The sequence below is a fragment of the Mastigoproctus giganteus genome, chromosome 13 (assembly GCF_048544385.1).
Source record: "Mastigoproctus giganteus isolate SK-2022 chromosome 13, ASM4854438v1, whole genome shotgun sequence".
Taxonomy (NCBI): Eukaryota; Metazoa; Arthropoda; class Arachnida; order Uropygi; family Thelyphonidae; genus Mastigoproctus; species Mastigoproctus giganteus.
The window spans coordinates 29,932,416-29,945,788 of NC_143587.1; the positions used below are offsets into that span (position 1 = coordinate 29,932,416).

Below are 13,373 nucleotides of genomic sequence, written 5' to 3' on the forward strand. Positions count from 1 at the left end.
AATCAAACCCCGAAAAAGCAATGTATAAATCTACAGGAATCGTACACCAAGTATTTGGAGTGCGTTGTTTGAAACAGTCCTTAGAATATTATTAATTGTCAAAAGAACTGATATTTGTGTGGAAATAAGTTTCTGTTTCACTTTTACCTTTGATACTTTTTGGTACCAAACACTTGCTGCGTATGATATAATAGGCAAAAATATGGTTCTATAGTAAAGGTTCAAGGTTTCTTTGATAATCCCCACTCTTTCCTTGAGATTGATAGTTAGCTTCGCCCAGGGAAGTCTGCGAAAAATATGAAAAGCAGGTTAGGATAAAAACCTTTATCCTAACCTAGTTTTCGTCTTCCGATCTAAAGCCATAGCCGAAGTTTAAAATTTAAGCACCACGTTTTCTCTCTCTCTCTCTCTCTATATATATATATATATATATATATATATATATATATATATATATATACATATATATATTAAGGTATGCGTGAAACATGCGTTTGTCCGTATTCTAGTTAGTTTGCCTGATTTTATGGATGAAAAACCTGAGTTTACGGCCGTGAAAACCGTGGCAATTCTACTCTCAGACTGATTAATATATTGACAACAGCGTTTTAAGGAGACCTCATTGGGATGTATAAGACCCTCTTAAAATGGACCCGGGAGTATGTTCTCATTGGTAGAACAGACAAACGCTTTCATGATAGCACAGTTGGTATAATCACCATCCTCCCCACACCAGGTGGAAACGTTTTTTTAATGTGATATTAAATGATATTAATGTGTTTTTTTTTTAAACACATTAATATCATTTACTTTACTCGTTTTTAAACAAGGAATGTGACAAAGAGCAAAAATGAAAACTATACTTTTGTTGGCCTCCTAGAACGAATCAGAGGGGGGAAAAGCTGAGGAAAAACATGTTACCCATTAATATCATTTACTTTAATCATTTTTAAACAAGGGAATGTGGGATATAATCTCAGCCCCAGCAGGTTTATTCGTCGTCTTATTTTTCCCAGTTCTTCCTCCGATATCTTATTTTTTCCGCAGTTTATTTTTTATTTTTATGATTTATTTTTTCCACGGTCACATCAAGAGATATCTATCCGCTTCTTGTATTTAAAATATGACTCAATTATTTTCTAACTTTTTTTTTTTTTTTTGTCGAACTCTCACCAATTTATGTTTTACTCATCACTTTGCCAATTACAAATTTTAATCCAATAATTGTTATTGAAATGTAGTTATTGAAATATAAATAAAATGGATGTAATTTTTTTTTTTAAATGTGCTTGTATACATAAAAAAAATATATAAATTGCAAATATTTTATTACTTTCTAATTGCAATACTTACAGTGACATCTGGTATTGAAAGTAAAAGTATCTGTTAAGACAAATTGTCTTTAAAAATAAATAAATAAATAAAAATGGTCTTATCGATATGCAGATTTTCGAACGATTCCGAGACATGACCTGTGCCATGTTCATGGATGGTCTATCGGGCGTGGGTTTTATTTTTTGTATGCGGATTAAGAATGCGCTTGATAGCAATTAGTTATAAGCATTGTGTGATAAGTTGTGTGTTACACAAGCATTATGTGATAAGACAAATCTATACTCGGCTTCTTCACAAAAAATGAATAAAAATTAATCTCCGGTTTTAAAACTTCGAGACCAAGGAATTATATCGTCAAACAGCGTAAGAAAAATGTTTCGAAGAGAAATAGCGAGAAAGAAAAAGCGAAACCGAGAATTTTCTTTAGCCAGCCTATTTCGAAGAAAGACTGCTTTCATGAAACGATGCAAATTAATATGTAAGTAAGAATTTTGTTTTAAAACCAAAGATTCGTGTAGTGACTTATTTACATTATTATATTTATGCAGTGGCGTATCCAGGTATCATCATAAAGGGGGGGGGGGGGCATAGCGACCAGGGCAAGGTAACATCGTAAGGGGAACCAGGCTTTTGAGTTTTTTTTTTTTTTTTTTTAAACGCTTCCTGCATTCTGTTTCTTTAATTTCAAATTTTTGGTTAAGGGAGGCATATGCACCCCTGAATACGCCCCTGTATTTACGTGTTTTTTTATATTGTACATATTCATATTTGTTGAGTTAGCTAAATAAAAAGTGTGTAGTAGAAGGTGATCATTTAAAAAAGTTGGCATTAAAGCATGTCCTTAATTAAGATTAATTATATATTGTACAAAGGGTACTAGGAAAGTTTTGCAATATGACGCAACAATGAATCACAGGAAGCTGCTTGTTGCTGCATGTTGAGACATGTTCATACATGCATAGTAGCCGCCACGCCAAGTCGATGGGCTCAGTTATTCATTAGTAGTGAGAGTGTAAAGTGCTTGCGATGGCATCGTGGTCACAAAATGAGATAAGGACAGTTTTGCGGTATAATTTCGTGCGTGGTTTAACCATAGACCAGTGCTTAGAAGAAATGACTCTTGCACTAGATGATGATTGTCCACATCGTACAACGATATTCAGGTGGTATAGAGAATTCCAAAGGGGAAATTTCACTCTGGAGGATTCTGAGAGGCCGGGAAGGCCACGAACGTCAGTTACGGAGGAAAACGTTACTGCTGTGAGGAAAATGCTTGACGAAAACAGGCGAGTGACCTACCAACAGATAGAGGATACTTTGGGCCTAAATGCACCAGCAATTCGTTCGATTCTGCAAGATCATTTGCACGTGAAGAAACTTTGTTCTCTCTGGGTGCGCATCAACTGACTGAAGAGCAGATGACACGACGTGTGACTTGGTGCCGGGAGATGTTAAAAAAGTTTGATAAGGGACAATCTCGGTATGTGAACAACATCGTGACAGGTGACGAGACTTGGCTGTACTATTACGATCTGCCGACCAAGGCTGAAAACAAAGTTTGGGTCTTTGATGATGACGACACACCCGTAATTGTCAGAAAATCCCGATCTGTAAAGAAGAAAATGATAGCTGTATTTTTCAAATCGAGTGGAATTGTGGAACGTGTCGTTTTGGACACGCAGAAGACAGTCACAGCTAAGTGGTATACTGAACAATGCCTGCCTAAAGTCATTGGATCTATGAAGAACCTGCGGCCAAAGTCAAGAATGGACACCTGCTACCTCCATCACGATAATGCTGCAGCTCACCGCGCCAAAGCCTGCACCAAATATTTGACCACAACAGGAATGAAACTTCTCGAGCACCCTCCCTACAGTCCAGACCTTGCTCCCTGTGACTTTGCACTGTTCCCGCATGTGAAAATGAAGCTAAAAGGGAGGTGGTTTTCCAGTGATGAGGACCTTCTACGGGCTTGGGACAACGAGTGTGCTTTACTCCCTAGTGAAACTTGGCAGAACTGGTTTAAAGATTGGTTTCGGAGGATGGAGAGGTGTATTGAATGTAGAGGAAATTACTTCGAAAAAATTAAATAAACAAAGCTGTATTGCAAAACTTTCCTAGTACCCTTTGTATATATAATTAATGTTTCACATATGTATGATAGATAAACAATGTTAAATGTATATAAATATTTAGTTTTTATGGTTTCCTAATAAAACTATTAGAAGATATAAATGTATAATTGAAGTTTACAAAATAAATTATGAATTAGGCATGAATATGGAAAGACTAATCAATAAACAAGCTTATAGTCATATCTTGCAACAAAACTCTCCTCTAAAAAAAAAATAAATAATAAATAATAATTTCTTTTGGCCTTGCCCTTCATTTGTATTGAGAGTTCTCTACATGAGAGGGCATTAGTTAAAAATGAAAAATGTCCTTTACCGAAAATTAAAAATCGCTCACGATTCAACCGATATGTTTTGTTTATGCAAAGTGCATGTGTGCTGTGTTATAGGTGTCTTCCTTTTTAAAAGTTTTTATAAAGGAAAAATTAATACAGGCGAATGTTTATTTATAAAAAAAAAAAAAAAATTTGTGTTTATATTCCGGGATAACCAAACGGTCAGAGAAATTCACAAGATTATTATTATTATTAGCAGCCATATGGTGCAAGGAAGCCTGAGGCTTATGCTGCACCAGCTAAAAAAAAAAAAAAAAAAAATTCTGAATTATCCTGAGAGAGAGAGAGAGAGAGAGAGAGAGAGAGAGAGAGAGAGAGAGAGTCAGAAGTAGAAGGGAATCACCCAGAAAGAGAAGAATGATGATATCCAGCTCAGGACCATGGGTGTGCCAAGCCCATAATAACCAGATTGAGAGAATAGAAGAAACAGCACTGTATTTAGTAGTCATGCAGGTTTGAATCACAGTCAGCCAAAGCACTTGGCCATGGACAGGCACGAAAATACATAAGTACAAGTGCTTTGAGTGACCTTGGTTCAAGCCTGCGTAATTACTAAATACAGTGCTGTTTCTTGTATTCTCTCTATCTTGTAAATTCCTGATTGTGCAGATGTCCCCGAGTATAAACAGAAAATTTATTTATTTATAAAAAAAAAAAGAAAGTGAACAAAAAAACATAATCGTTTTATTTTATTTATTTAACCATTCATATCTATACAGCAGTTATCTGTTGCTATTATAGGCCGAAATGCTGTATAACCGATACTCCTATAACACGGGGACACAATCTCCCTGTTTATATCATCAGAGCCATCTTTCCACATAGGCCTACTCACACCTAGTACCAAAACTATAGGGGACCCAAAGTAGATATTGTATTTGATACTTAAGGGAACTAGTTAGTCTAATGATCATCTGAAGAAGGGTTTCTTTGTCAATAAATATCAATTACCTTTTAATGTTTCAAAGATCATTGTAAGATCTTATTCATTAAAAAAAAAAAAAAAAAAACTATGCCCAGCCAAATTGCTTAAAAATATCCATCGAGTATGGCGTACCAGTATAGGTACTAGAAGGCAGAACCAGTGCAAGTGTGGCAGCAAGATAGCTGGATGTCAATATGCAAAAGTATGGAAGGTGTTTTGTAAGGTTTGCCATCACACCTAGTGTTGTGCTGCCAACTTGTTAACAACAGCACTTGCTCTAGTATAATAAGGGACTTGCCCAAGTATAATTTCAGCTAAGGATCTCAGCCTGGAGATCCTTAGCTTTATTCCTCAGCTGAATAAGAATTTCAGTGTGGTTTAAAATATAAATAGTCTGGTACATTTTATCATACTATTTTTTTTTTTTTTTTTATCAAGGGCCTCAAGCGAGCCCCCCCCCCCAAGCCCAATCCAGCACAGATATGGTTTTACCCTTACAAACTTTGCTGTGAACAACAATTGCAAGTGAGTGATACCAAAACAAAATTCAAGTTCTGGAACCTGAGTGGCCAAGCATGAGGGTGCATAAGTACACTCTTTTGGGTAGCACAATTGGTAGAATCGCCGTCCTCCCCACACCGGGTTTAAAAGATCTGAGTTTAAGTCCCATCAATGATGTGAGGAATTTTTGAGCCTTTTTCACATTGTGGATGAGGTAGTCAGTCTCAGGCGAAGGTAGCAAGTTTTTCATCCAGCAAACAGAAAATCTACCACAAAACACTCAATTTACAGACAGTATATGGAGCAATGTGGCTTAATTTGCTGATGCTCCTAAACCTTACTACAATGGCATAAATACACATGCTTTGAGTAAAGCACATGACTGCAAAATATTCTGTTTCATGTATTCTCTCTCTCTCTCTCTCTCTCTCTCTCTCTCTCTCTCTCTCTCTCTCTATCTTTTGAACTCCTCTGATCATGTGGTCATCCCAGAGTATAAACAGAAAATTTAATTTTTATTTAAATTAGGTCTCTGTCAGAAAACCTGATTGATGTCTATAAGGCTTTAAATGGATTGAGTAAACTAAATGCTGATGGCATTCTTACTCTTTCTTGGACAACCCACACTGTGGCAGGGGGCATAAATTAAAATCATTTTAAATTCAAAATGGTTGCAGTATAGATAGATGTGTGAAAATTTGCTTTGAAAGTGTATGAATTTTTTTTTTTCTGAAAATTTGTTCCAATAATTGCCTTTTTTTCTTTTTTTTTATGAAATCATTCATATATCTTACTTTGGATTGTTGGAACAAATTTCCATCTAGTGTTACGGAAGCATGTAGAATGAATGAATTTCAAAAAGGAGTAGAAAAATTATTAGAAGGAATGGGCAGGACAAGTGTTTTTTTTTTTTTTTTCTGATGCTTCCATGCATCATCTTGCCAATACTAATTCTCATTTAACTGATATTTGCTCTGAAGTTCATGAAAGAGGTAGATTCAGCATGGTCACGGAACATTCTCTAGGTGATGGGACCAATTTCCACTTGAATTTACACACCCAAAGCTATCTGTGCAATAGAAGAAATCCTATTGTTTACCTCTTAGGTTACTGTATGATATGGTTTTATGGCTACCTTCACTATCAGCTCCCTGTGTTTTTAAAGAAAATGCACTACTGGCTTCTAATTGTATTCAGTGATGCTGAGACCTATCAATACTGTTGCCATTCCATTGAGTAGCAAGAATACTTGGAAATAAGTTTTATGCATGACAGAGTACCATCACATAACCACAGATTGTACAAAACTGCTCTGACACCATTTTACCACTTAAAGGGTAAGCAGATGCCAATTACCATAGTGTGAGAAACGTCACCTCTGATATGTTCTACATTTGTAGAACATATACAAATCACTACTTGGAATACTGTACGTTATGTTGTTCTTGATAGCAGGCATGCCACATTACATTGCTGTTAATGCTGTTACACAAAAATGTCAAGCAATGAAGTGATGGTGTTACCTTACAAATTCATGTTTTTTGTGTTACAGTATGTATATATTTTCTTCATTTTAGTTCTCACAGCCACACAGATCACATAAAAGGTTAATCATTCTCCCAAAATTTTTCCCCTGGTGGTGATGTTTGGAACTAATTTTGTTTTTCATATACAGTAATTCTCTTCTGCATTCTCTGAAGAACATACCTGCAAAATTTGGTCATTTCTCCATTAGATAAAAATTCCAGATAGGTCTGAATAGGGTACTTTAATTGCAACTTCTTACTGTTATGTCTGTAAAAGTGTTTTTTACGGGCCATTCTGCATGTTGTATATGTGTAGACTGAAAATCCCAGAATAACTAGTATGATAAACCATATCCCATTTTTATGTTTATTTTTAATATGAGCCTTGAATTTTAAAATGTCCTTTTTTTGCAATTTCTGATACTTTTAAATTGTTAGAAAGTTGGTTTACAGTTAAATTTTTTTACTTTGTTAAAAGTTTCTTAAATTTAGTGAAGCTCAAAAGATTCAAATTTTTATTGCAGATGTTTTCCAAAAAATGAACTGTTTCCTCCAGAACATCCCATCGTTTGCTATCATTCAGAACATATACATAATCGTTTTGTAATAAAATGTTGTAGTGAATATGACTACTGTAACAGAGACCTTTCCCCAACATTAGCACCACCTACTTCAGCATCAGGTAAAATAATTTATTCATTATATGTTTGTATTATACTTTTCAATAGTTAACTGTGTATATCTTATAGAAAAAAGTGACTTATCGATCTTGTGTAATATTAATAGGAAAAAAAATGGTTTGCTGTATTAAACTCTTTTAATTTGGATGAATTTACAAATTAATAAATTGTAAATAAATAAAACTTATGGCTACTAGTTTTAATCAGTAGCCATATGTTTCATGCAGTTTTTTTTGTTTTTTTTTTTCCTTCTTTGGTAGCCTAATAAATAAATTAATCCAATTAATTAATTAACCTACGTGGCACAGTTATGTGGTGTCTTTTACTCTGAAAATTGTAAGAAAATTTAAAAGTAAAAATTTATTAAAGATTACACAGGACTCTAGGGCTAACTTTTGTCTTTTAAAGGCTTGTAGCATAGCTAGGATTTTTGCGTACCTAGAAGTTATCATAAATGCATAAAATTTACTTTTCATTAAAAGTTTTATAAATTATCTAAATGCCTGCAACAGGCTTTTATAATAATTGATTTAGATAATAACAATTATAGTCGCATTTTTAAAATACAAATTATAATTTCATAATTTCAAATTATAATTTCAGTATTTCTGTCTTTTCTGTAACTTCAGTCATTGCCTGTAGCCAAGATCCTGTGCAATCACCAATGAGTTAATATTCATTCTCGGATGAACCAATCATCTTCATTCGACACATTGAATCATTTTACATATTTAAACTACAAAAGTAGCATAAATACATAAAATGATTCAATTGTCCAGTTGTCTTCTTATTTATAGGCCTGCTTCTTAATTTTGTTTTAGTAAAAACAAAATTAAGAAGCAGGTTCTAATTAAGATGTAGATTGTAAGTGGAATAAGAATTTTAAGCAGGTTCTAACTTTACTTCCAAAGCTTGTTATACTGTTATATAAAAGGGCTGGTTGCTTGCTTGGTATGTGTTTACCAGCACAAGGATATAACAGGATATTACTAAACATGGACATAGGACTGCTCATTAGAATTTTCTTCATGATGCACTAGGGTGAATACAAAGTTTAATCAAAAAGTTGAGTATATTTCACTTATATTTCTTGAATGCATAGCAGTAGCTAAATAATTGTAAGTGGTGAGCACGTTGACAACCTTTGAGCATTCACATGTCACATTTTAACTTGTTGTTAAGTGCCAGTCTAGCAGAAAGCTACTTTGAGTGAATACTTGTTTTTTTTGTTTGTCAACTATTTGGCTCAGGAGAGACTGTGCAAGGCTCATGAGGGTAGAATTTTTCTCATCGTGGCCTGTGCTTGTTAACAGGAGAGACACTTCTTTTTACAGGGATACACTTAAATAGAAAGGGTGCAAGGATATTTGTTGATTGGTATCAAGGCAGTATTAATTGGTTTGGAAAACTGCTAGCTTTGGGGATACACAGACTAAGAGATTAACTAGAACTGCAGGCAGAGGTGAAAGTGATTCTTGTGCTGCTTCTCTCGAAACATGCAGCAGCCTGAAAAGCAAGGTGTCGCAGATATCAAATGCCACTGTAGGTCATCATGGAACAAGTAAATGCAAAGGCTGTGTTAGGATGACTAAGAGTTAAGAACAGATGCATGCACGCTAATGCTAGGAGTATTTTAAACAAAATTTTATGAATTTGAAGTACTCATCAAATGCATATGTTGTAGGGATATCGGAGATGTGGTTTCACTCGTACTACATAAGGGATGTAAAGTTTGAACATGAGGAGTAAATTGTGTACAGAAATGACAGGAGGGGAGGAAGGGGTTATACTCATAGTTAAGAGGCATATTAGATCTAGGGCAGTGCATCCAGTCAACATGGGTGGTCAATGCAGTGTTGAATCATTTTGGTGTGACATAAGTACTGGGAAAACAAAAATGAGAGTAGGAGTGTGTTATGGCCTAATGACTGTGATGAGAATAACAAACAATTATACTGAGAAATAGATTGGACTAGTAATTAAGAAATGTCTTATGATAGGGAATTTTAACTTTGCAGATTTTAACAGGAACTTGTGGTTGGTCACTTGCAAACACCAGCAAGACTTCTGTGAATTTATTGGATGACAGTTTCCTACAGCCGAATGTTATAGAGGCAACAAAAGGAAGCAATCATTATTTGATTATCAGCAGTGATTCTTCATGCATTAACAATCTGCAGGTAAAAGACCCATTGGGTGGCAGTGATCACATTGTACTGATATGCAATTTACTTAAAGACATACTTGCTGTCAAGGGCAAAGGGCATGGATTTTGTTTTCATAAGGATGACTGCAGTGGACTGAAACAGTTTTTAGATTCTCTGTGGTGGAATCAACTGATTATGTTACAAACAACAAATTCTAAATGGGAAGCATTCAATGAAGTAATTGTAGAAGCTACTAGACTTTTCATACCAACTAAGAAATACTGTTCAAGTCTTAGACTTAAGTGAATATCAGATGAACTGATGAAACTTGTGGCAGAGAAGAAATATGCATGGGATGCATATAAATTAACAGGCAATACAGAAGCCTATAATAGATAAAAAGTAGTTTGTAATCAAGTAACAAAAGAGATTAGGCAAGCAAAGGCAGATTATGTGAAATCTCTGGCAAAGAATGCAAATAAAAACAGCAAAGAATTCTTCACTTATACACAGACTCTCTCAGCTCAATAACTGCAATGCAAAACTCCTCCTACAAGGCTCATCCTGTGTTAAATCAAATTGGAAGACTCCTATTACAAATTGAAGAATGCCATCAATCAGTGACCTTTTGCTGGATCCCAGCCCATTCGGGGATAAAGGGTAACGAACTTGCTGATGAAAATGCTAAAAATCCGTCAACCTTTGATTTAACCTCCATTCCGGTTCCAGCCTCTGACTACTGTCACATCATACAAACATCAGGTTTCGCAAAGTGGAAAGAGCTATGGCACACCCAAAAGAATAATAAACTCTACCAGTTGAAACACGATCCAAAGCATTGGCACTCTAGCACCAAAACAGTGCGAAGAGAAGAAGTGGTTCTTGCACGGGCACGTATCGGACACACATATCTGACCCACCTCCATCTGCTCCGAGGCGAAGATCCTCCTCAATGTCCATACTGCTCAGAAAATTTAACAGTGAAACATATTCTTATTGACTGCCCTCACTATCAACAGCACAGAACATCAGTCCTGTGTTCCCTGAGAAATCTACAAGAACCAATGACATTACATATTATTGGAGATGATGCAAACATCAACGAGTTTTTCTCTTATCTGAAAATAATTGGACTCTATGATAAATTCTAAAATATCTCTGTAAACGCAACCAAGCTGTTATGCCTAAATTATGTTTTTAGGTATGCTAAAATTTTGTGTTTAGCATTTTCATGTGAATAGGCGCATTATAGCCACAGCAGCTTATGCGCCGATAAACCCCCATAACACACACACACACACACACACACTTCTTCACTTGTATTAACAGTAGAAGGGAGTGGATAAATCATATTGATCCACTTGATGTCAATCATTTAACTGTTGATGATCCTGCTCAGGTTGCTGACAAATTGAAAAGCTATTTTGCATCTCTATGTACACATGAAGAATTCTTTAGGGAAGTGGATGCCAGAAGTCTGTCAAACTCTATAACAGGGAACTAAATCATTTTGTGATAACTGAGAGCAAAGTGGAAGAGAAATTGTTGAAGCCAAACATAAAAAAGGCACCTGGGAAGGAAGGATGAGATCTATCCCAGTTATATTAAGGGAGTAACAGAGGAGATAAACAAACCCTTAGCCATAATTGTGAGAACATCTTATGATTCAGGGGATGTCCCAATGGACTGGAGATGTGGGAATGTATATCCAATTCATAAAGAAGGATCTTAGGTGACATGATCTGTTAGGGACTGTTAGATTAACTTCTGTTGCAGGGAAAGTAATGGAGTCAATGGGTAAAGAAGTAATGCAGGACTATCTAGACAGGAATGCAATTATACTGCAGTCACAGCATGGATTTGTTAAGGGGAAATCTTGTCTGACCAATCTAATTGGATACTAATGCAATAACAGAGGAACTGGATGCAAAAAATAATTTTGACAAAACTTTTGATACTGTTGCACATAAAAGACTGCCATATAAATTAGAGCAGTGTGGCATTAAGAGCAAGTTACTGCTATGGATAAAAGTATGGTTGAGTGGGAGAAGACGGAGAGTGGTTATTAATGGACTAATCGTGAACTAATGTTATTAGTAGAGCTCCCAGGGTTCAGTGCTGGATCCATTGTGTTCTGTATTTATTAATGCTGTTAATGAAGGTATATCAGGCTTAATGTATAAGTCTGCAGATGATACAAAGGTTGGCAGGGTGGTTAATAACAGTAATCAAGGTATGCAACAAGATCTAGAAAATTTAGGCAGATTGGCTGGGAAATGGCATTTGAAGTTTAACATTGACAAATGGAAGGTACTGTATATGGGTAGCAGTTATCCCAGATTAATGTATAATGTATGAACTGTGTGGTACTACACTCTGCATAGTGGAAAGTGAAAAAGACCTGAAGGTAATTGTGCAGTTGGATATGAAGTCCTCTGAGCAGTGCAGACAGGCTACCAGGGCAAATCATGGGGTTTCGTCAATTATATACAAGAAATTTGCTAGCAGGGTTAAAAAGGTGATTATCTCATTGTACCAGGTAATGGTTATGCCATACCTTGAGTAAGTCTGTAGGCTTCATTTTAGGAAGGATGTAGATCTGCTGGAATGGGTGAAGAGAAGGGCAGCAAGATGGGTAAAGGGAACAAATGGGTGGCCTTACCAAATAGGCTTCAGTTCTGCAAATTGTAGCATGTGGTGACTAGTCTCCTCCAAGATGTTTGTTTGTTTGTTTGTTTTTTAGGAGCATTACCAACTAAGGCCATATTGCTCCGGGAATATGCGGTGGTCATTCCCTGACCTTTCCGCATCCTCCGTATTTGGTGGTGACAGGCTCAAACCCCGGTCTAATCAAGAAGCGTGTGCCACGCACTGCTGCTCCTTCCCACCTGGCTATGGAGGCGCCTCCTCCAAGATGATCTGATTGAAGTGTTTAAGACTTTAAATGGATTGAGCAAGCTCTGTACCAATGGCATTTTTCCTCTTGCTGAGACTACACACATGAGAGGCATAAATTGAAATTGAGAATGTTTGCATTACAGATATGTGGAGGTTTGTTTTCCACCAGCAGGTGGTTGATTGTTGGAACAAAGTTGAAGGAGTTTTTTTTGGCTGATGCTTTATAAGCTTGCTTGCATGCATCGTATACTACTACTAATACTGGTACTGAAAGTGACAAAATTTGAACAGTTTTAACATTCCTGTTATGCCAGTTCCACCTTATTATACTGATTTGGCACCCTTCAGCTTTTGACTATTCCCAAAATAAAAACAGGAAAATGGTTTGTATCAATTCAAGAAATACAATCAAACATGTTAGACTATCTAAAAACACTCAAAAGAAGATTCTGGAAATGTTTGATTAGTAGCATGTATGATGGAACAAGTATGTGGTTGAAAAAGATTATACAGAAGAATATAAACATTTATCTTTGAGTAAAATTAACTTTTTGCTACATTCATCACACTTTTTGTTCAACCTTTATGTATTTTGATTTTACGCAAATGCAAAATTAATTATATTACAATTTAAAAAATATATCACCTATAAAATGTTCAGGAATAATTTGAGTAATGCACTAAAAAGGCATGGTGTGCACAAAAATTTCATTAAATTTGGTAAGAAGTAAAGACATATTTTAAGCACATTACTGTGTTAGGTTTACACAGGCTGTTCTCTCTGAAAATCAACTTAGTCCTATCTCCAATTAGAGACAAAAAAACTTATCTGTGGTTAACCTAAGTTGCCAATATCTTTATAAATTGCATATCATCATCCAATAGGCACAAAAA

The 13,373-nt window shown here is 35.6% G+C and overlaps 1 protein-coding gene across 2 annotated transcripts in view; it reads left to right on the top strand.

Annotated features, from left to right (window-relative positions):
* The window catches only part of LOC150075908 (TGF-beta receptor type-1-like), a 674,197-nt gene that overhangs the window by 621,186 nt on the left and 39,638 nt on the right, over window positions 1–13,373 (top strand). The window contains exons 3-4 of one of the 2 annotated variants that reach the window (XM_090388117.1): window positions 7,279–7,459; window positions 11,871–11,910. In XM_090388117.1, the coding sequence (XP_090244243.1) occupies window positions 7,279–7,459; window positions 11,871–11,910 (221 nt within the window). The remainder of the gene's footprint in view (window positions 1–7,278; window positions 7,460–11,870; window positions 11,911–13,373) is intronic. The other variant, XM_090388116.1, reaches the window with a different exon arrangement.